The 24,617-nt window shown below is 41.1% G+C and overlaps 1 protein-coding gene across 9 annotated transcripts; it reads left to right on the top strand.

The window, feature by feature from the left end:
• The first annotated feature begins 514 nt into the window (after positions 1–514).
• On the top strand, positions 515–22,465 carry ZFX (zinc finger protein X-linked). 9 transcript variants are annotated; one of them, XM_068179854.1, is made up of 8 exons: positions 515–663; positions 6,401–6,485; positions 6,920–7,487; positions 16,608–16,757; positions 16,951–17,094; positions 17,183–17,317; positions 19,531–19,671; positions 20,986–22,465. In XM_068179854.1, the coding sequence occupies exons 2-8, from the start codon at positions 6,429–6,431 to the stop codon at positions 22,170–22,172; spliced, it is 2,382 nt and encodes a 793-aa protein (XP_068035955.1). In that variant the 5' UTR covers positions 515–663; positions 6,401–6,428; the 3' UTR covers positions 22,173–22,465. The 9 variants fall into 9 exon arrangements, with proteins under 9 accessions (XP_068035955.1, XP_068035952.1, XP_068035949.1 ...); XM_068179851.1 differs by having other exon boundaries at positions 6,401–6,489; positions 6,924–7,487; XM_068179848.1 differs by having other exon boundaries at positions 6,401–6,489; positions 6,921–7,487.
• The last annotated feature ends 2,152 nt before the right edge of the window (positions 22,466–24,617 follow it).

Genomic DNA, 24,617 nt, shown 5'->3' with positions numbered 1-24,617 from the left:
GCCGCGGCCCTCGACCCGCGTCCACCCCAGAGCGGAGTCCCCGCACCCTAAAAACCGCTCCCCGCCGCGCAGACCCGAGTCCAAGCCCGCGGCGGGGGCACGGAGCCTCCGGCCCGCGCTCCGGGGCCGGGCCGGGCCGCGGGCCTGGCGGCGCGCGGGGGGGGCTCGCCCGGTATGGAGGGGTCGGGCGGGGAGGGGGTCCCGGGGCTCCGCTGTGCTCCGCGGGCGCACGCCGAGCCCCGGGCGGCGCAGCGCGGCCGAGCCGCGGCGGAGGCGGCGGCAGGAGGAGCCGCGGGACCGAGCGCCGCCGCGCTGCCCCCGCCCCGCCGCCCCGACCGCCGCCTCGCCCGCTCCGCACAGGCCCCCGGGCCGCTCGGCCGCACCAGCCCCCGCGGGCGGCCGGGCGGGCGGCCCGAGGCGGCGGTGGCGGCGCGCTCCCTTCCGCCTGCTCCTGGGCTCTCTCGGGCAGTGACGTGACGTGCTGACGGCGGGCCCGGCCCGGGGAGCTTGGCCGCTTCCACTCAGCTCCGAGCTCGGCCCCTCCCTCCCCTCCCGCCCGCCCGCCCGCCCCGCCGCAGCCGCCGCCGCCGCCGCCGCCGCGCTCGGCCCAGTCGCGCTGAGAGAGGCCGCGCCGAGCGAGCGCCGCCGCCCGCCACCCGCACGGTAAGAGCCGCGGGCCGGGCCCTGCCGCCCGCCCGGCCCGGGCCTCCCCCTGCCCGCACAGGCCGCGGCGCAGGCCGCGAGGAGGCCGCAGCTAGGCCGCGCCAGGGCTCCGCCACAGGAGCGGGCCGCGGGCTCTGCGCCGGTGGGTTCCGCACGCCCGGCGCGGCCCGGGGCGGCGGGGGAGGTGGCGTGAGGAACGCGGAGTGGAGGTGGGTGGCTGCGGGCCCGGGGGGAGGCGAGTGGGGCCGGTGAGGGGCCGCGGGCCCGGCCGGGGGGGGCTTGGAGGTGTCTGGAGGAGGAGACAAAATGGCGGCGCGCGGGGGGGGCGGAGGGCGCCGGCGCCATCTTGAATTAATCGCTCGCACAGCCGGGGCCCCGCGCGGGCCGGGCCGGGCCGGGCTGGGCCGGGCCGGGCGGGGCGGGGGAGCCTCGGGGCTCCGGCAGGGACCGCCCGCAGCCTCCACACCCTCCCCGCCTCCCGCTGCCACACTGCGAGGCGCAGCGGAGCGAGGCGCGTTCCGGCTTGCCGCGGCTCCCTGCGCGGCCGCACCGGGGCTCCCGGCCGGGTCCTCTCCTGCCCCGCCATCTCCTTCCTCTCCTCCGGCCGGGGATTCGGGCGGCGCGGGCTCGGCAGCGCCGGGAGATCTCCCGCAGCCGCCTTCGCCCACTCGCCCCGTAAGCAGCCCCCTAATCCCCTTGGGGACCCCCTTGGTGCTGGTTCAAAGGTGCCCCTGGGATCGGTCATTTCCCTAATTTAGGTTTCGTTAAGAATGAGCTTATTTCCTTTGGAATTACGGTCGTCTGGCGCACAACATTCCAGTGAAATCTGGAGAAAACCCTTTTCTTTAACCGGTTTCTGCAAATACCCCACCACTGAACTATAACAAAGAGAGGAATGATTTTTTTTTTTTTTACGGAATCGCAGTGAGAGCAGCAGCACTGATTCCTCTGCCAAAACTGAGGGAGACGCGTCAGGAAATTAACAGCCGAATGATCACGTAGTTAGAATGTAGTTTTTATTCTTGTGTTTCTCCACCTGGTAATAAATTTTCGAGGCAGGAATGAAATCCTATAGGAGTGTAGGGGTTTTTTTTTTGCCTTTCCTGTGTGCTCGACTGAGAGCAGCGTGTGTGTGTGTGTGTGTGTGCCGTGCGTTTCCCACAAGTGGGTCACGTCAGGCGAGTGGTGACACTGCAGCAGTGGCGTGGGCTGAGCCCAGAGCCGCCTCGGGAGCACCGCGAAGCCTCGGTGGCTCGGGGCTCTGACCCAAATGGGACATGCCAGGCGTGCCGCAGTTTTTAATGGGATGTAGCAAGGCACGACGGGAACATGGTTGTGGCTGTACACTAAGTCATCCCAGCGTGGGTAGGGGCCAGCACTTGCACGTGGGGAATTTTGATGCTTTATGGCTTGATCTAAAAGAGTTTTGCTGCTTGGATATTTGGTTTATGGCCTTACTGCAAATTAGGAGTAGGCAAATAACTATGCTATGTATTTCTTTTTCACAAGGATGGCTTTTCTGAAGTTTATCCTCTTTTCCTTTTTCTCCAATTCCTTTTTTTTTTTTTTTTTTTGGTGAGAGCAGAGAAACCGTTTCTGCAGATTATTACACCTTTATTAGGGAACTCTCTTTTTAAAGTTGCTCCTTTAAAACATGACAGCTTGTCCTATTTCTTTTTATTTCATCTTGATTACCTTGCTAGGTCTATTGAGTCAAGGATGTGTAATGTGGCAATGCACTGTCTGCATTGCTTCTCTTGACTCATTGTTCTCACAATCATTTTTATTTTGGAAGATTATCGCTAATATAGTAATACCATTTCTTCCATTAATATGTAATTTTCCATCTGTCTTTTGACTTGAAAATGTTACCTTGACTTCCATGAAGCCAAAAACAGACATGTCTCTGAGTAGATAGGTAAAAATCAGTTTGTAAAAATTAACTGTATGGACAAAATTATGTGTATTGCAGAGTTCTATTAGTCCTTGATCCATGTGAAGCTGGAATGAATCCAAGCCAAGTAAAAGGTGTAGATGTTTAGTTCTTTTCAAAGGTTATAAAACCTGATTCTGGATCCCTCCGATTTTTTTTGCCAGTGGTAGAAGAGTGTTACCAGAATTCCTGAGATTTGAACAAAGAGCCACATAGTTGAGAAGGACTAAGTGTAGGGACATGGCTGGACACCTGCTTTTCTTTGAGAGTTTGGGTTCCCAAGATGGAACTGAAAATTTGATTCTGTTGGCTTTGATGCTAGAACTGGGTCCTGAGTTAAGTGTCAGCTAGAATGTTTTGGAAGGACTGAGGGGAGTTTCCTTCTTGAAATCTTGCAGAAAAGTGAACAGCTGGAATTGCTTCCTAGCCTTTATGGTACCACAGAGCTTGGGGTGCTTGCCAGGGAATTGAAGATGTTCTCTGTGGTGCTTGCAAGAAGCAGCTCCGGTATTTCTTGTGTCACGGAGCTGCTGTCACAGGTGCGGAGCCCTGTGGTGTTCCTTCCTTTGTGTGGCTGCATCTTGTGCCCCTGTGCTCACCCTCTGCTCAGAAGAGCAAGCAGGAGGAAACAGCGTTTTCTCATCTCCTGGTTAGAATGCTCAAACCCTGAAGTGATTTCAGGAATCTTTTTGTATTTTTTTTTGCCTGAGCCATAGACAAATTACTTTATGCCTTTTTGGATTGCACATTCTGATTTGGACACTTTTATTATTTCAGATAGTTCAGTTAATTCCTATTTTAAATGCCTGCATCCTCTTTTGGTCATCTTCTTGCGGCAGATTTCTGTGGATGTGGGGCCTGTGCCCTTGTGGAGCACTTCCAAACTCTTTATGGTCCTGCACAGGGGTAAGAGTTGGCTGGGTCTATATGCTACAGCACATTTTGACAAACATTATTTAGTAAGAGAAAAAAAAAAAAAGAGAAAGCATTGAAATTTCTTTCTACTCTGGAGCAAGCACCAAAGCAAATGTTGGTTGCCTTTTTAAGACTCAGACTTGAAAGCCCATGTGCCAGGAAGTCTTTGGTTTGTTGGAGCCTTAGCCTTTGTTTTGAGCACATTTTGCCAGTGTAGGTGAGAAGACCTGACCAGTGCAGAAGAGGCCAGAATTACGTGGTGTGCTGGGCTGTCACTGCTGTGAAACTGCAGCTCCTGAACACCACAGGGATATTTTGGGTTTCAAATCTGTTGCCTGGAATCCAGAAAACAAGAAAAACAGGGAAGAGATGGTGTCAACGGGCACTTAGAGGTAGCTGGAAAGTAGTGATGGAGACCCCTGCATCTCCTGGGTGAAGAGGATAGACGGAAGAACAGTGGAAGAGTGCCTCACTTAGTGTGAAGTGAGGAATTTAGGGAGCAGATAGGATAGAGAAAGTACAGGCATGAATCATAAGAAGTAGGAATTTGTGGTGGAATGGTCAGGTAGGTGGTGAATGCAGGAAGCAGAGCAAACGAATGCCAGTTCTTCAGGTGGTGAACTGACACTTCAGGCTGGTCAGGTCGCAGCAGATGGTAGGCTGATGTGTGTGATAATACAGCTCTCAGAAGCACAGGCACAAGGGGCATCTGGACTTTTCCCAGAGATCTAGACAGAGAGAGCTCCATCTTCTTACGTGTGTGTAGTCTGAGGAGAGAGGCAGTTTTATTTCTGCCAGCCCTTGGTACCCCTTTGCCTCGTACCAAAAAATCCCCTCTCCTAATTGCCAATACAATCTTTGGTACAAATTGATGAGTAGGAGAGGTTTGTGTGGATGATGGAAGTGTACTGTAGTTAAAAGCTGGAAGGATGAAATGAGCGGGTGATGTAATGAACAAGATGGTGTGGTGCAGGCCCACCAAAAGTTGGAAAAGAAGTAACAGAAGAGAAGAAACTAAAGAGTGAAGGCAACACAGAAAATACAAGAATAATAGGAATGACATTGGTAGTAGACTGGCTGGGTGGATACCAGACAGATGAGAGGAAAGCAATTTGGGTATGAATAATTCTTGCTAGAATTACTGTATGGGATTTTGTTACTCTGTTCTTGTTTCTGTGGCATGGCAGAATTTGATTGCCATCAGTCAGGCTATTTCTTGCATTTGAGGCTGAGAAACACTTTTCTTCTGCTCTTGGTTCTGGAAAAAAGCGTTGGGTGAAGAGCCGTTCCTCTTAATAGTGGGCACTTTGGGTGGAAGTGCTTGACAGAATAATTGTGAGGTAATTTATGTCCAGTTGGATACCACAATGTCTTGTTAGCACAGCTGTCTTTAAAATACAGGAGCCTTCCAGCTGAGCACCACACAAATACAGAACACCTTGGAAAATTATTAGTGTTCTACTATTTTTCTTCCAGTTCAATGTCTGGCTATATTTCTCCCTCAGCTTCTGTAAAAGAGACAGCCCAAGTGCCTGCACTGGAGGCTGGACAGCACCCCAAAGGAGAGTTCCAGAGGTGAAGAGTTGAGAAAATTTGAGCTAAAAAGTGGGGCAAGTTTAGAAAGTACTTGTTCTAGATTATGGGTTTAGATTTGTGTTTTGGACTAGTTATTTTTTTCTTTTGTATAGCAATTTCCCTGATAAAGCCTTAATGAATGTAAATGTTAGTTGATGTAATTTGGAAAGGCTATGATTCTTATGGAAACCTTGGGTGGAATCTTGATGTTTTGTCTGTCTTTTGTGAAGGTATCACAGAAATGGGGAGCTTTCTGCCTGTGAGAAATGCTTGGAGGAAGAAAAATAACATCTTCCACTTCTACAGAAATACAAGCAGAAACACAAAGCAACATTCTGTTGCCTCTTGCTTGTTCTGCATGTAGGAAAGTAGTTGGACTTCAGTGCAAGGGAGCAGTACAAGTTTATGTTAGACTGCATTTTACCTAACTAGCTTTGCCTGCTCCTAGCTGTAAAGCACATATCTAAGCAGCAGGACCTAGATTGCGGTTTTACATTTTTGCCAGTATTTGAACTTTGTGGTCTTGTTTGGCTCTTTCATTAAGAAGACTGAAATCCTAAGTCATTTAGCATTGAAATGTTGATATGCTGTTCAAAAATTTTGGTAGAACATGATATTTGGTAATTTTTGAGAACTAACTTGTGATACTTATGGGACTTTGTCTTAGGGCAAGAGTTTTGAAAATATTTACAGATCTAGGTTTGAAAACATTTGATGTTATGCTCTGGAAGAAGTTTACATTGATGATTTCAGTTCCTGAAGTGACATAAGAGGGAACTCTTGCTGACTGTCCAAGAATGAACATGGGGACATCAGAACTGGTGTGCATTTCAGATAACAAGCTCTTTGTGTTTAACTTACCAAATTGAACCTTAATGATTTCACAGTTCTGTATTCCTCCCCATCCAACAGGGACTTGAGTTTCTTGAGTAGGAATATGGTGGATTAAGTTGCTTACAGGAATATGTATAGGCTTTGTCTTTATTTATTTATTTATTTTAAGATGATACGGTAATCACATTTTCACATTCCTTTATGAGCTGCTTCTGTGTTTGTGAAGCCATAGGGTTTTGAGAAATGGACCCAGTGTTGGACCTCACACTCTAGTTCAAACAGTGGGTGTTTGGTCATCCAGAGTATTATTGCTAGAATCCCAGACTGAGGGACCCTGAGTAAAATCTGATTCATCTTAAAGTCATGAGATGCTGTGTGTTAACTTCCATGCACCCTAAATTTCAACTTTAGGTGCAAAGACAGAGGCAACCTTCTTCACCTAATACAAGTGAAATTACCTTTCTTCTTTATCTTCTGCAGACACTGTGACTGATGAGAGTTAAAGGCCATGGATGAAGATGGGCTTGAATTGCAGCCACATGAGCCAAATGCATTTTTTGATCCAACAGGTCTGTAAGGAGATAATACATAGATAAGTGTTCACATTTGATGCAATTGACTATTGCTTCTTCTGCCTTTGCTTAGAAGTGCTGTGCTGCATCAATGCTTTTGTACAGAGTTTGGGTTGTTTTTATTACTCAAGGCAATATGAATGAGCTACTGTTCTTTCAGTCAAGTAATAGTTGTTTGGGTGTTGGGGGAGAGTCTAAAAATTGGAAATCTTTTTTGGGAGAGAAAATCTTGTTAATCTTAATTATGGTAGCATCTACTGAGAATTTGCTTTATCTGCCTGTCTTAATAGTTCATATGCTGTTATGCTTGTTTTACTAAAGTGCAGCATAGTGTGAAAGTTGAAGTGGAACAGAAGTAATTTCAATTATTAACCACCTCATATGAGACAGTTTTACAATTTAAGTGCTATTTTAATTGTGTTTTTCAGGAGCTGATGCAGCACATATGGATGGAGATCAGATTGTTGTGGAAGTACAGGAAACAGTATTTGTTTCAGATGTGGTTGACTCAGATATAACTGTGCATAATTTTGTTCCCGATGATCCAGACTCCGTAGTAATCCAGGATGTCATTGAGGATGTTGTTATTGAGGATGTCCAGTGCCCAGATATCATGGACGAGCCAGACGTGTCTGAAACAGTCATTATTCCTGAACAAGTGCTGGACACAGACGTAGCCGAAGAGGTTTCTTTGGCTCATTGCACTGTCCCGGATGATGTTTTAGCTTCTGACATAACAGCAGAGACAATGTCTATACCAGAGCATGTGCTGACAACTGAGTCAATGCATGTACCTGAAGTTGGACACGTAGAACATGTAGTTCATGATAATGTTGAAGAAGCAGATATTGTCACTGATACTCTGGGAACAGATGTTGTTTCTGAGGAGGTCTTGGTGGCAGACTGTGCATCAGAGGCAGTGATTGATGCCAATGGAATCCCTGTGGAACATCAAGATGAGAAGGGCAACTGTGATGATTACCTTATGATTTCCTGTAAGTGTTTGGGTAAAGCCATCAAAGTTCTTATGATATGGGCTTGAAATATATGAGGGAGGGCTTAAGACAATACTCAAAGCAGAGTTTCTGTATTTTTTATTGAAACGTAGATCTCACAAGTGTACTCACATGGAGGGATTTTTAGGAACGTGTACAAGCTAAAAGTTCTGGTGAAGCTAATGGAGAGAAATACTGGCAAATGCATGTCTGATTAGAAATTATTTCTGTAGCAATTTATAGCTTATGAACAAAAGAGTAAGAATTCCAGTAAACCAGATGCCATATACTTAATAAGAACTGAAAGAAAATTAACGTGACAATGTTTAAAAATGCTTACACTTGGAGGTTACTCTGATGACTATCAAGACATTAAGGAAACAAAAATATTTCATGGAAAAGAAAGAGTAAAAAACTGTGGTTTCTGAAAATCTAATCCTTGTCTTGTTTTTTTGATAAGCCCTCTCCTCTTGCATTCAATTTATTGTGAATACAGACAGCAGTATGGTTTTCTTTGCTGTTAGGATGTGTTTTGTTCTCTTGATTAAGCGAAGGACAGAGGTATGCAGCTAACAAAAAGGAGCAGCTATTGCTGCTCGTAGCTGGGAAGTGAATATCTTAATCTCCCTTAGGAGCAGTGGCACAATCTGTTTGAATTGTATCTCAAAAGGCTTAAATAGAGGGTGGAGAAAAATAGAGCATATCATCAATCCTATTTCTACTGAGGATATCCATTTGTGTGAACTAGAGTTTACTCTAAGTATGTTACTTATTATAGTGATTACTCAGTGCAGCATCTAGGAACATCACAGTGTAATACCGAACATTTATTTATTGTAGAAATAGAAAAGCCTTGTTAGGCTGGTTTGTTTAATTGCCATTTCAGGCACTTCATTTTTGTGTGATGCTAAATGATTCTAGTGATGAGGTGTACTTCGTGCTCTGCTTCAGTTACCTTTTTTCCTTTTTTTTTTTTTTTTTTTTTTTTTTTTTTCTTTTTTTCCCCCCTTCTTTATTTTTGGACATATTTTTGAAATGTATAGTAACTTGTTTTAATTTTATATTCTGTACTTACAAATTTTAATGTTGCTTCTCCTTACCTAGGATCACTGCATTTCTTAATTTATCATCTCTTGAGTTCCTTGAGTAACCTTGTTGCAGCCATGTTTTGAGTTTATATGAGGTACAGTTAATTCTCTATTATCTGGGAAAAAAATGAAATGGGATAATGCAAAATATGGATCACACAAAATACTGTAAATTAAACTGCAGGATTGTACTGAGGTGAAATAGGTCAGGGGATCTGTTCTGAAATTGTATTGATCCAGATTGATAAATGCACTCTTGTCTGGTGTGGTACAGATAAAACCTTTTGATTCTGGACCCAAGTTAAATCTGGTGAAAGCAGCTCAAATGCTTCTGAACCTGCTGCATAGTTAGACAACACTGGATAATCTGCCTGTGAATAATTGAGGCCTGATTCTGGTGGTGATCCTTCCCTCTTCCCTACCCCTGGCTGTAGCTCTTCAAGGCACTGTTGCTCCTGTCTCTGCTCACCCCTCCTGTGCAAGTTTTCCTCCTGCAGCAGAGCAGGGCCTCTGGGGCTGCTGCCATGGAGCATTTTGCAAACCACGCCTGTGTAAATGCACAGAGAGGGGTAGTGGATGTGTATCCTGTTCCTCACTGGCAGTGGCTGAACAAGGACAGAATGTCCTGGTAGAGGCCATTTTGGATGATTCCTACCTAGCTGGGAAGGCTTCTTAGATGTAGCAGTTGTTCACTTGTGCTGGGCTATTCTCCATCTTCAGTCACGTATTTCTGCAGTTTCATACTTTATTTATTATTAAATGTCTCTTGCAATGTACTTTGTTGAGATTCCGAACCTTAAATAAGTCAACATTTAAAATAATTGTTATGCTACAAAAAATGCATTCTACTTGTGTTTAATGTTCTACAGTTCATTTTAAAGGGAAGTCCCTACTACCACCTACTGTGTTTAAAGCCTGCTTAACAAGTTCTTCTGGTTGTGAAGGCAGAGTCTAGTGCTTTTCCATCAAGTAAAGGCTGTCTTGCCAAACAGTCTCTTTGTTGTATGAAAAATATTATTTAATTAATTTGTTTATTATTTTTTTTGTTTGCATCAGCAGTGTATGTGTTCATCGATCTGATGCCTGTCTCAGTTTTTCAGTTGAACTTAGTTTTCAAAAGGTAGTAACCTTAGCCAATCCAGTTTTGGGTTTTTCATCCTAACTTGTAAATTTGTGTTTGATTCTGTCAAACCTCCCTGAACTGCAGGGGCAGATGTTGGAATATAATCTTGTCTGCCATTACAGTAGCCAAATGTTGCTGCTTTCCAGATCTGTGAGCTAGACTGTGTTCTTCAGAATGCCTTTGCCCATCTTCTTTTAGATAGGCACTTGAAAAGCAGGGGACGACACTTTGTGTTCTTTCTATTGTAGGTTTCTCCATCTGTTTTCTTCAGTGGAAGCTATTGGCACAATCTTTTTGCTTTTTCCTGTTTTGTGGCTCTATAAGCATTTCCATTTTTGTTCCTAATGAGCTGAGTATACTTATATTTTCTTAAGGTCATTTTCTTAGCTTTATCCTGAAAATATGTGATTTCAAATGATTAATCTGTGTGTACATTTTTTTTAATGTTGTGTGTCTGCCTTCTTTGTTGGTTTCAGGCTGGTTTGCCTTTTCAAAGAGTACAGCTCCTGTGGGTTTCATTCTGTGACTTTGCTTCAATGAGCTCAGTATTTTCATACTTCTTTTCCCAGTTAGATTTAATTTAGCTTTGGCATTAATATGCCTTTGCTGTCTTCATTTTCAAGTCAATGCTTCTTGGCACAATTTTATATCACCAGTTACTTTTTGATGTACTTAATTTTTTTCTTGGATACTTTGTCTTTGCCCTCAAGATTCGTTTTTGTTCCATGGTAGATTCGGGGCACTTACAGCAGAGCAGAATCAGATACTCATTCAACTAAGAATGCAAACCTACCAGCTAGTGGCTTGAAAAAGATGAAAGGAGGTTTGATAATTTTTTTTTCTTTTGCATGTTCCATAACAAGCCAGTTCATGAGTTGGGTCAGGAAAGTATAAATTGTGCTGTGACTCACACTGGTACTAATTATTTGGTAGCTTGGAAAAACATTTCTCCTTAAGTGAAACAGTAGTGGTGAGATTAACTGGTGTTTGTCAAAACAAAACAAACATCCTACATTTACTAACTGAGGAAAGCAGTGCCCTGTGCCTAGCAATAAGATGGAAAAGGAAATTTTTTTTTTGTCTGATTTCATTCTACTTGGCAGTGGTAGACACATCTTCTGGCATTAATTGATTCTGTAAGATGAAAAGTTGTATTCTGATATACTCTTACCGCAGTAAAAATAGTGAGGCACAAAAGTTTGACAAGAGGAGTCTGGAAAAGGCAAAGGGCAGCCTCACAAGGCTTAAACTGCACTTCTAAGAATTTAAATATTTACAAATATGGGAGCTGTGTTATATCCATCCATCCATCCATCCATCCATCCATCCATCCATCCATCCATCCATCCATCCCCTTGCTTTTCTCTGAGTTAGACATGTCCCTTGTTTGTTTATCTGAATGAACACTTTTCATTACAGGAGTCCAAAGCCAGGGTAACTCACAGAGAGAGAAAGGTTTCACCTAGGCCTATGAAAATCAATCTCTTTTTATCCTTGCTGGATGTTTAATTTGAAAGCAATGGATCTGATGAACCAAGCCACAGGGTTCATGCTATTCCTTAGGGCCATCCAGTAGACTTTGAGTCAACAAAGCAAAATGCTTTTAATTGCTTTTTTAGTTTAAATATATCCCTCTTTTTCCTTGGAGGTTGCTAAAGATGCAGGAATTCACATTTTTCTTTCTCAGAGGTAGAACTTGCTGCCATGCCTCTGTCTGACCACTGGAGTGGCACCAACAGTTGTTGCAGTTCAGGCTGCTCAGGAGGTTGCCCTGAGAGGTGATGGAAATAAGAGTTACCTTGGGCTGAGTGACATCTCAGAACTTAGTCTGATTTGTGTGCTAGGGGCAGAGGACAAGGACAAGCGTTAGATCCTGGCTGGGAGCTCAGGAATTACAGGAGCTCTACTAGATTACTACCCTGGAGGGACCTTTAGATGCATAGGATATACTCCCATGTGAAAGCAATGGACTAAAATGAAAATAAGAGCAGATTTCTCTTTTCTAATAGGTTAGGAAACCTGCTTTGCCCTTCAAGAAATAAGTGTATGGTAAAAAGAGTTTCTTCATTGGATTAGGAATTCTCTGCTGTTGAGTGAAGTAGATGTTTCTGTCACAAATAACTGAACAAATGGGAAAACAATGCTTTTAATCTGTTTTAGAGAAAATAGTTAATAATGGCTTTTTTCATTAAGAATGTTTAAATAGGGTTGTTTATTTTGTAAGCAGATAAATGTCCCATGATACACATTTTTTTTTAGCAGCTAAGAGAACAATTTGGGAGCATAAAGCCTGACAAAATAGATTATTTTTGTCTAATTGCTCCATTCACACATTTTTAAGATCGTTTACCTCGTGTAGATAGACTTTTCCTTAAGTTGTTTGTTTTGGTGTGTTTTTTAGCAATAAACAGTGGGTACTTAAAAAAGGTGGAAGGTGTCTGTGCTTAAGTGAATTTTATTTTTTACAGTCCTTTCATTTTCCTCATTAATCCCACATAGAGGAGAAATGGTAGGAAAGAAAAAGTTTAAAATGTTATGGAATCCATTCAAAGTAAATGCAGTTATATTTGCATTTTTAAATTACAAATAAACCACTATAAGGGTATAAAGTCTTTATCTGCCTATCCCTCAAATATCTGATATAAAAAACTAAAAGCAACTTGTGTATGTATATGGTTAAACAAAAGGTGTTCTGTTGAAGCAAATCAGGATCTTGGCCTGACATTTATATTTCTGTGTGGGGAAACTGGCTTCAACAGGGTTTAAATATGGAGTTTATTATCAATGCTTAGGAGCTTGTTTCTGTCCCAAAAATAGAGGGGTGGAGATACTGGAGATAATTGTTCTTTGGCTGTTACTAGTTTATTATATGATTATTAAATTAAATTTAGTACTTCCTAGGAAACCAATGCTGTCATTGTGATAGATCACATAGAATCTGTCGTTGTTGTTGCCTGGATCTTTTATTTCTTTGTTTTATTCTTTATTCCTTCTTCCTCTTTTTACCTGTTGGTCTCTTATTGTTGATTTCCTTATAGGTGCTAACTAGACAGGTTTTAAATATGCTGTGGCTCTCATGTTGTGTGACACCTTTCTCATCTGTTTGTGCTTTTAATCACAATTCTAGCATCATCTTTATATGGTATCAATTATTGCAACATTGGAGAAGCGCATACTTACTTGTTTCTTGAAGCTCATAGTATGCAAAGAGCAAACTGCTCTAATCAGTGAAGTCTGTGAAGAATTTTAACAAAATAACCATAGACTGCATTCTTGCAATTCATGTAAAATCGTACTGTATCTAGTAATTTTTCTGGGTTTTGTTTTGTTTGTTTTTTTTAAAACTCTTGAGATTTAGTCTGCATCCACTGTTTACTGAATGAAAGCTACCAGCTAGTATAGGGGGGAAAAAGTCAGACATTTAAAGTTTTTAGTGTCTAGTTCATATCTGATAAAATGGAGGCACAAGGTATAATAGTACTGCAGTAATGCTAGCCTGAACTTTTTTCTAGCGTGTGACTTGTGATTAGTTTAGTAATGCTCAGTGGCTCTACTTTAAAGGAAGTGGTCTCTTAGAAGTTTAACTAATTCTTTCTTTTGTTTGGTTGGTTTTTTTTGGGGGGGTGTTGTTGAGTTTTTTGGTTTTTGTTTGGTTTTGGGTTTTTGTTAATGTCAAAGAGGAGCAATATGAAAGAAGATCAGCCACGGATGGTAATTTGTGGGACCCCTCGATAGGCTATGAATTCAAATGAAAAATTAATATCATCAGAGTTCCAACTTGAAACATTGATTAGTCAAGTATTTCTGAATATAATTTTCTCAGATTGTGAGACTGAGATACATGGAGAATGCAGAAGCTTTGGCAAATGTTAAATAGAAAGCAAATTTCATTATATGCTGCCAGTGAATCAGTATAAATAAATGCTTGTGTAGCTATAGGACAAAACACCTTGGAAATGGTACTTTCTGTAATAATACCCATTCTCTTTCACCTGGTTTGTTTCTTCCTTTGATTTTTTTCTTTTTCCTATCTTTTCCTTTCCATCCTATTTTTCATCCTGTTATCTGCTTGTTACTGTACTGCAAATATTACTGATTTTCAAGCCCATCGGGGACTTCAGTTTTTAAAATATTACCCCCTGTCAAGAGTGAATTTTTTTCCTTTTGGATGAGAAAAGTTGGCCTCATACCTCCTACGCATCAATTTCCTTACAGTTTAATGGCTCTGTTAAAAAATATTTAAACCAGTTGTTAGATTTTTAAAACAATGCTGAATATAAATGGAATTCAGGGATAAACAAACTCTAAATTGTGTAACAATTTTTTTATTTTGTTGGGTAAAATAATACTTAGAATCTTGGAGAACTTATTTTGAAGCATGAATAGAGCATGTTTTTAAGATCTTGAACTCTTCTGTTGTGTGAAAGTTATTAATGGATACTTCCATGTATAAGTGGAAGTAAAAAACTGGTTTGGTTAAAAGCAAAGGGCCTGTTTCACATCATGCACATAGGTTTGTTTTCTCTCTGATTGATTCAGCCATGATTTTCCTTCCTTGTCGGTATGTTCCAGCACCAGTTGATCTTGGTGGCAGACTTCCCTTTTGGCTTCAGAGATGTAAAGTCAGTCTACACTGATTGAAAGTCTTTCAAGTAAATGTGCCTGACACTGGAAACAGCCAAGTTGAGGGAGAACAGCTACATAAATGTAGTGTAGGAACAAAGCAAGTTTTCTTTTTTGTCAGAGTTCCAGTGACATTTGGTATATTACGGATGTGACAAAGAAGTCATGAAAGTCTGTTAGTAAATGAATATACACACTGTGGAGCTATATTGTTAATGTGATTCAAAAGAACATCTTAAGGTTTTTACTTTTAAAAGCTTTGGGGTTCAGCTACACGATATTATGTTGTCCTGAGACACAAAGTAATTTTTTTAACATCCTACTGCTTGAAACAGTCTATATACCATGGCCACTGATCATGATATTGGCATTCGACTATTTAGGTTTTTCTGCTGTTCTTTTGGTAAGGAGAGAGACAGACTAATTTATGTTAGTGCTTTATAATTTAATGTTATTCATATTTTTTGTGAGTAATGATGCCTGATTGAGAAATTGTACTTAAATACAGTTGTGTTTGATGTGTGAGACAGAACATGTGATTGTTTATCTAATTCAAAGGCTAGTTTATTGGCTTCATGGCAAGAAAATAATAGTAATAACATTTTGAGCTTTTTTTTTAAGTAGGTATTAAAATAAATTTAAGAATGCAGTTACTGAGTAGTAAAGCTATGATTTATTTATGAGGGTAGTTCAATGAGTGCTAGTAAAGTAAGCATACTTTGTGAAGTATTTGGTATGTCCTAGGCATGGTAGTTAAAAATTCTTCACCATTTATAGGACAGTTCTTGGACTTTTATTAGTATAAATTCCATGTCTTTCTGTCATGAACTGAAGTCATGCGTGACTCTGAAGGAGTAACTGTAAAGTCACAAATTACAAAAATATTTCGTCATGTTAAGAATTCTTGAATAATTTCAATACTGAATAAACATCTGGGGCTTGTGAAAATGGGAAGATTCTTCAAAGGTCTTGAGAGCTGGATTTGATTTTTGTGAATGCTTACTTACTATTTTTTTCTTGAAAACCTGTTCTTGGTAAAGTAAGGGGGGGGAGGTGCCCATGTATAGTACACCTCAAAAATCCAAGTGTGTTCCTTGTAAAGCTGGCTGTCAGCCATGGGTATGTGGGATTCTGGGCAAGTTTCAGCAGCTCAGCCTGGAGCATGGTGGGTGCCCTTCTGGAGGCGGGAGAGCGAAGTTTGGAAGTACACAGGGCTGCAGCAGGAATGCAGTGCAGGCTCCTGCAGGAAGGACACCAGTGCACAGGGCTGCAGCAGGAATGCAGTGCAGGCTCCTGCAGGAAGGACACCAGTGCACAGGGCTGCAGCAGGAATGCAGTGCAGGCTCCTGCAGGAAGGACACCAGTGCACAGGGCTGCAGCAGGAATGCAGTGCAGGCTCCTGCAGGAAGGACACCAGTGCACAGGGCTGCAGCAGGAATGCAGTGCAGGCTCCTGCAGGAAGGACACCAGTGCACAGGGCTGCAGCAGGAATGCAGTGCAGGCTCCTGCAGGAAGGACACCAGTGCACAGGGCTGCAGCAGGAATGCAGTGCAGGCTCCTGCAGGAAGGACACCAGTGCACAGGGCTGCAGCAGGAATGCAGTGCAGGCTCCTGCAGGAAGGACACCAGGGACAGGTTCCCAGCGCTGCAGTGGGAGGGCAGCGCTTGGGCTCGGGCACTGTTCTCCATCCCCAGCTGTGGAGGGCATGAGGAAAGGGGATGAGTTTCTTCCTGGAGTTGCTGTTCAGGTTTCCTCTCCTGGCAGCTGGAAAAGCATCAGTACCAGTGCTTTGCAGGGAACCAGCTCTGAAGGCCAGCAGTAGTACCACTTGCATCAGAAACAGGGTTGAGCAACAGATAATGCTTTTGAAAAGAACAATTAATATCTTAATTGTTTATAGTTATAAAGGAGAAAGGAATTAAAACTGAGAATAAGGGAAATTATGCCACAGAGTGAAGGATTTATGTGTACTTTCTTCCTACCATCATCTTGATGCAGATCACAGTTTCCTTATTAGCATTGCCTCATGCAGTGTTCATGCTTCTAGTTCTGTCACTGAAGCATTCTTGCACTTTCACCTTAACTAGAAGATAACAGTTTGAATTTATTTTTGTGTTTATTGTCACTATTTTCAAGGATATGAAAAAAATATTAATGGGTAGGTTCTTTATCACAACTTTTTAATTTTAAACTGCTTCCAAACTTGAGTAATAAATTAATAAATATGTATTTCACACATGTCTGTCTGCATATGACTGGGTAATTGTAATAACTTGTTTTTGTAGTGGATGATGCTGGTAAGATAGAACACGAAGGTTCTGCTGAAATTACCATGGAAGCAGAGTCAGAAAGTGGCTCTTGTAAAGTGGATGGCATTTGTCCAGAAGTCATCAAGGTCTATATATTCAAAGCAGATCCTGGAGAAGATGATTTAGGTAAAATACACTTCTTTGAGAATACTCCAACCTGATACTTGAAATTTTGCATGAGACTGTGGTTTCTCTCAAGTGGTATGTAAAGACCTGTGAGTCTGATACTAAAGAGTTGACAAACTTACCTTTTTTTGTGATTTAGCATAGATTTTGGTGAAGCGTATTTAAAATATTTTGCTCTGGTCTTCCTAATTAGGGGGCACAGTAGACATTGTGGAGAGCGAGCCAGAGAATGACCACACAGTTGGATTGCTCGATCAAAATAGCAGTATTCGTATTCCAAGGGAGAAAATGGTTTACATGACTGTAAATGATTCTCAGCATGAAGACGAAGACTTAAGTAAGTAGGTGGCTTTCCTTTGGGAGCAGGGATTTTCACTTTCAGCAGTGCAGCATTCCTATTTTTTTTAAACTTCTTTTTCTCTTAGATGTTGCAGAAATAGCTGATGAGGTTTATATGGAGGTGATTGTAGGAGAGGAGGATGCTGCAGCCGCCCATGAGCAGCAGATCGATGACACCGAAATTAAAACTTTCATGCCCATTGCTTGGGCAGCAGCTTATGGTAAGTAATACTTGAAAGAATTATTCTTTGGTGACCCTGCAGCAAAGTACCAGGGGTTGGTTTTTGGAGGGTAGCCTAGAGTATTTGTGCTTTTGTGTTTGTTTTTAGAGTTTTAGTTTAAGAATGGTTTCTTAGCATAAAGAGCCTTAAAAAGAAAGGAAGAGGGAAGTTGTAAGGCAGGCTTCTTCTTGCTTCTATTTAGCAGGCATTTTCCTTCATATTTTCATAATGTGAAAGGGGAAATACATGAGCTTCCAGCTAAAAAATTGAATCTCAAGTACCTCTGTTCCTCAGAGTTTTGGGACACAGTGAGAGTTGGCTTGGGACTAGAACTGAATATTTTTATTTGGGGGGAGCAAAAAAAAGGAAGCAAATGGGAATATGTAAGCTTCAGTGTAGCAGTGAAAAGCAACACTGAGGTCTGGCTTGATTTAAGTGCTTTCTAGAAGGACCATATAAACACATGATTTCACTAATGGCAATAATTAATTGATGAATAAAAAGAAGTTGGAGGGAGATATTAAAATTGTAGCAGAACCTTGAGAATATTTCCAGCATGCAGAACCATTTTTCTTGATCGTTGATATGTGAACACCAACTGGTGCACAAACTGGTTTCCCAAACTTTTGTACGCTTAAGACCAGAATTTCATCTGAAAAATTGTTTCTGTGTTGCTCCTTTCTCCTTCTAAACAAAACAAAAGAAATAGTGGAGTAGAGGACAAACCTTACATGTCTGCATGATGTGGATTGTGGTGTTGGTGCCAGCAGACAATTGTGCTGGGAATACAGTGGGGGCTGGAATCTTGGACTTAAGTCAGGAAGGGCAAGATTTCAGGGAGCAGTGTGTGTTTAAAAGTTACTTAGGGGATGGATGGTAGTGCACCCAAAGCCTTATCTTAGGCGATATACTGGTGAGCCCGGTTTGAGTGAGAAGGAAATGACATAAGCCAGTCTGAGGGGGCATTAAAAATAAAATCAATGAACTTGAAACAAGTTGGATACTAAACATTCAGTGGTTTTGGAGGAGGGGAAGAAAATTGAGCAGAATGTATTAAAAACAGTGAAATGGAATTGAAAGGAGAATTTAAGAATGTGGGAAACAGTGGAGTGGCTGCATTTTCAGCAGTAAGCAACCTAGCATACAGGGTGAGAGATGGTGGGGACAGGGAGAAATGAAGCATGAAGTCCTGAAAATGGCAGAAGAACACATGAGCTAGCATACAGATGAGAATCTTCAGGCTCTGCACATGTGCCTGGCTCTGAGTCTCTTTACATTAATCATGAATATTAATGCTCAGCACTCTATACCAAAGGAACAGCTGTTGATCATATTGCACTTTCTTGAATCTTCCTGTCTTGTGTACTTTGCTTTCACTAGGAAATGTTGGCTTTTATTGATTCAAGTAAATACTTGACCACAAAATTTATTACTAAAAGTTTACTTACGCTCTTAAATCACCAGTGTTAAACTGATTGCCAGTAAATACCTCCTTGAATGTATTTGTAATTTTCGTGTTTGTTTTACATACAGTGTACCATTTAATACCATAAATGTACCATTTGTGTATTAATCACAAAGTTCTGTGAGGCAAAGACTCTTTCCTTCTTTCTGTTACACAATACTGAGCATGCTCTTTGTTCCCAGTAGAAAGAATTTGTAAGTGCTGAAACATCAGGTGTATAAATAGTAAGTAGTGTACTTTGTTTGCCACTTTTTGGGCTGTTCAGAAGGATTCTTTGATTGCAGCTCCAGTTCAGAAACTTGGTGTGTGACAAACTTCAGTCAGGTGAATTCAGACATGAAGTGAATGAGAGCTTACACACAAATGTATTTCAGGGTTGAAAAGAAAATTTGGCACAGTGAATCCTGTGACATGCTATTATTTAATAATATTAAACATTTTGGATATAATTAGCAACCAAAGAGATAAAAAAATGCTACATTTGAAGGAGAATTCTCTGTGTAATGAAAAAACATTAATTCCTGTACATTATGTACTCCTGTAAAATTAGGTTAACAAAGCTAATGCTTATGATACCGAACATAATTCCTAAGTTACATGGTGAGACATTTTCCAGCTTATGCTGTACATGATTACAGATTGATTAAATGTCCAGATAATAGTTTATCATTTCTGTTACTACCATTGTAGAATTTGTGCTTGAATTACCTGCGGTGTTGGTAGGTAACTTTTTAACTTACCTTGGTAGGTAATAATAACGATGGCATCGAAAGTCGGAATGGCACTGCAAGTGCTCTTTTGCACATAGATGAGTCATCTGGACTTGGGAGACTGGCCAAGCAAAAACCAAAGAAGAAGAGGAGACCCGAGTCCAGACAGTATCAGACAGGTGAGTATGTGGTGCCTGGCTCTCGTTCATCCGGGCACTTGCCCATAAACAGATGCATGTGGAGTGTCTTGTATAGAGAGAGATTTGGGGAATTACTTGGTGGACAGCACTTCTGCTTTATAAATTGAGTGCATATTTTATTTTACAAATTTTAAATACACATGTGATTTGGATTGTGGCAGGTGTTTTAAAGGAAACCATCTCTGACATAGGAAAAAGTATCATAGCAAAAGGTTAAAAAGTTATATACTTAACTTGCCACACCCATTTTAATGTTTAATGTAACTTTAAACGGTGATGTTAGGTAAATGGTATTCTGTAATCATGCCTTTAAAACCCTTTCTTTTGTCTTTATCAAAAATATGTAGAACAATGCATTTCATTATTTCAGCTCAGTAGGTAACTGGAAAGTGTGAAGATTGTATATTAATTTTCAGTAGTGTAACTTCTATACCCTTTCCTGTTTTAATGGTGAAATAAAATTGCCTTGACATTTGTGCCTGTCTTTTTCCTTTCATCTGCGAGAACCTAAGTGTTCTATGGCATAATTTGTTTTCTGCTGTTATTGTGTTACGGTCAGAATATTTATTTGGTTTGATAAAGTTGAAAAAACACAACTTTTGTCTTCAGTAGCCCTGCCTTAAATAATACTAGAAGTTTCTTTCCAAATTGTGACTTAACTGTAGAAGTTCTGTTTTGTTTCGCTTGAGTTAGTAAACTGTGCAAATTAAAGTTGGCCTTTTCTATTTCCAGCTAGTCAGTTCTCCTTATAAAATATTTTTGGACAAGACAGCTTTTTTAACGGGCCTAGGCAAATTCAGGGTAAACAAATCAGGGTGATAGATGAGTGCAAATAATTTCCAGAGCTTTGAGGTTTCTGTATGTGAAACATGTCCTTACTGATTCTTGCTTGGTACCTCTTCAGATTGTAGCTGTAACAGATGGCATAAGAAGGAGGTGTTAGTTTCAGGGCATCTGAACTGTAGTCAGTGGTAGGTGATTAAACTGCAAGATTAAACTTTACCTACCAATTTGTGGGGAGTCAGAAAAAGATCGTGTACTTTGCTTACTAGATGATACTCAGTTTAACAAGTTGGCTGCTGTTCTTTACACCAGCCATTGGTTTCTGCATGTACTTAATGTGTGAACTCAGAATTCTTCAAAATAGAATTATTTGAGGTGAAGAACATCTGTATAGTAAAACATATGTATCCCATCTTTCTCAACAATTCATCTTATTGTTAACATGTGATAATTATTGAAGTGTACTATTGTTGTATAATATTGATAAAGGGTTTTTTTGTTGTTTTCCAGCAATAATCATTGGCCCCGATGGTCATCCGTTGACAGTCTATCCCTGCATGATTTGTGGAAAGAAATTTAAATCCAGAGGTTTCTTGAAAAGGCACATGAAAAACCACCCGGAGCACCTTCTTACTAAGAAGAAATACAGATGCACAGACTGTGATTACACTACGAATAAAAAAATAAGTTTACATAACCACTTGGAGAGTCATAAGCTGACCAACAAAACAGAAAAGCTTATTGAATGCGATGAGTGTGGGAAAACCTTCTCTCATGCAGGAACTTTATTTACTCACAAGATGGTGCACAGGGACAAAGGAGTTAATAAAATGCACAAGTGCAAATTCTGCGATTACGAGACAGCAGAACAAGGGTTACTGAGTCACCACCTTTTGGCTGTCCACAGCAAGAACTTTCCTCACATTTGCGTGGAGTGTGGCAAAGGGTTTCGCCACCCGTCGGAGCTCAAGAAGCACATGCGGATCCACACTGGCGAGAAGCCCTACCAGTGCCAATATTGTGAATACCGATCTGCCGACTCTTCCAACTTGAAAACCCACGTAAAGACTAAACACAGTAAGGAAACGCCGCTCAAGTGCGATATTTGTTTCCAGACTTTTTCAGATACCAAAGAGCTACAGCAGCATACGCTTATGCATCAAGAAAGTAAAACACATCAGTGTTTGCATTGTGACCATAAGAGCTCAAACTCGAGTGATCTGAAACGACACATTATTTCAGTCCACACAAAAGACTATCCTCATAAGTGTGATATGTGTGATAAAGGCTTTCACAGGCCTTCGGAACTGAAAAAACACGTGGCGGCTCACAAAGGTAAAAAATTGCACCAGTGCAGACATTGTGACTTTAAAATTGCAGATCCGTTCATTCTGAGTCGCCACATACTCTCAGTTCACACAAAGGATCTTCCATTCAGGTGCAAGAGATGTAGAAAGGGCTTTAGGCAACAAAACGAGCTGAAAAAACACATGAAAACACACAGTGGCAGGAAAGTTTATCAGTGTGAGTACTGTGAGTATAGCACTACAGACGCCTCAGGCTTCAAACGGCACGTGATTTCCATTCACACAAAAGACTACCCTCACCGGTGTGAGTATTGCAAGAAAGGTTTCCGAAGGCCTTCAGAGAAGAACCAGCACATTATGAGACATCATAAAGATGTTGGGCTGCCTTAAAGTCTCTTTCACAGACTTATGGCTGGAATTATAAAGGAAATTTGCCTTTCAGGCAGTTAGCTTATTTTAAAGCCAATCACCTGCGATCACACACACACACAAAAAAAAACCAACAAAAAAAAACAAAAACAAAAAAAATACTGTGCATTTGATTTGTTGCTGTATAAAAATAGGATTATTGCTTGTAGTTGACTTTTATACCTTTTGTTCAATAGCGTGTTCTGAATTCTATTCAGTTTGTTTAATAAATGAAGAAAAGATGGCAACAATAAAGTTGCATTTAATAAAGTAAACCCTGTCTCTTACTGAATTTTTCAACCGTAATAGTTTATTTAAGTATATTTATCTTACTGATCTCGTTGATACTCACAGTGTCCATGTTAATGCAGTTTTGTCGTGAATTTAAAAAATACGAAATTTCTCTTGATAAAATTGTCAGAGGTGTGTATAAAATGGGGAATTGTCATGTTGACAGTAAAGTCACTAGGGCCCACCTGATTGTCCTGTTTTAACTATACAGACTTCATGGCAGGTTAACTATTTTCCGGTTGAGGAGTTACAAGTCTCACTTGGTGTTTTCATTCTGGTTTCAGAGAGAAAAATAATTTTAAAAATGGTTTGGGGCAGTTTTTATCTTTCCTGGGCAAATTCAAAGTACGCGCAAATACTACATTTATTGTTCTGTGCTTCTTTGTCTTTGAAAGGTTTTGTGTGTTACAAGAGTTGGGTTTTTTTCCACTTTATTCCTGTCTTAAGTGTTGGAAACGTAAAATGCTCTTGTTCCATTTGCAGAGTTAACAATAGATCACAACTGTCTGTATGTGCTGGTAAACGTACCTCAAACTTTATGCTTTTATGTATGTTGGTATTTCTTTGAAAGACCAGTTTGTGGTTCAAGTCACATTTTTATTGTTAGTTGTTTTAGAATAGAATTTAAGACCAAGAGGTGCCTCAGTTTTGGAAACCAGATATTTACAGTGAGAGCTTAAGAAGGAAATGGAGTGGAGCAGATGAGTTCATAAGGAGTAGAGACGTTGTAACATAGATATCCTTAATAAGAAAAGTAACTTTAGATAGATGCAGTTCTGTTACTAAATTAAATGTATTTCCTGAGCCATTAGTAGCTGTGTTCAGCAGCTGTTTCATAATTAGTACTGTATCCAGAATTAACCCAGTTCTTTCAGTCTGTTTATAAACAGCTGGGAGAATTATTAGACACAATTTTGCCACCTGAAGACTATTATAAAGTAGCCCCATATCATTTGCTAATTGCAGTGTAAATGTACCAAGCACAAAGTCATGTACTTTAACAACAACCTTGGAGCAAAATACCCAAACCATTTTAATTACAGGCCAGATTTTAGGACATGGCCCTGCTCCCCTTGCTCAAATTCCCATCCCAGCCACTGATGATGGATTGCAGAATTCAGTCTTGGCTGCCTGCCAGATTAGGATAGATTTGTAACCACCAATTCCCTAATGGAAAGGCTTCAGAGACTGGGCCAGTATTAATTCCTGTTTCTAGGCAGGTGAACTTCCAATTGAACTCAAACAGGAATTTTAGTGCTAGTTTCAAGTCTGGGGTGATGGAGGAAAAAGGTTTCCTTTCTGGATGTGCATCTTCTAGGCCTTTTGTATTTTGTCTTGTTACCAAGCCCTGCCCCTACTGCCCATCCTTCCTGTCTTAGTGTAAGCTGAAATTCTTGTCTGTAGTGCGAAATTCAGGAGAGTCCAATGCCATGTCACTGCCTGTGTTATAGGATGGTTTTTTCTTTCTTTGCCTGCTTGCAGTGCCCCCAGACTTGCTGGGTGTGCTCTTGTGTGATGTTGCTACATGACTCTTTAGCGTGTAATTCCTGGCTGTGCTGCATTGCGCCTTCCTTGAAATCCCCGCTGAAGCCAGTGGATTTCCTACATGGCCGTAGTGTCTGTTACCTGCTGATGCCAAACCAGATGCAGTAAAACCCAGCAGAGATTCCCACTCGCTTCTTGCAAAATACTTGCCTGTGACTACTTGTTTTTTCCTCTTTTATGTTCAAACATTTTCTAACTGGAAACCTGGAAAGTGTACAAAATCTGCAAAAAATCCCATAGTAGTGCTGAGGATTTTAGCCATTTTGACCTTTATTTTTTTAAATAAGCTGAAAGACAAAGAACACAATTTTACGCTTTTTCTTTCTCTTATGTAGCCTGGAATCATACACACTTTTTTTTTTAAAGCACAATGTTGAAACTTTTTTTTAATAATTAAGGGTTTGGTCAAGTGGATTTTGTAAAATGTATTTGTCTGTATAAAGAGAAAATGAAGTTATAGTTATTGTTAATGTACTGACATTAGTTACAGGTTAGTTTTAATTCACAAATAATTTGCTTAGCAAATGCTATAAAATGGATGTTTCAGTTTAATGTTTAAAAAAGGTACAGATTTTTACAAGGACATAATAT

This window comes from Anomalospiza imberbis, chromosome 2 (assembly GCF_031753505.1).
Source record: "Anomalospiza imberbis isolate Cuckoo-Finch-1a 21T00152 chromosome 2, ASM3175350v1, whole genome shotgun sequence".
In the NCBI taxonomy this organism is placed as follows: Eukaryota; Metazoa; Chordata; class Aves; order Passeriformes; family Viduidae; genus Anomalospiza; species Anomalospiza imberbis.
This window is presented reverse-complemented; position numbering and strand designations above follow the sequence as displayed.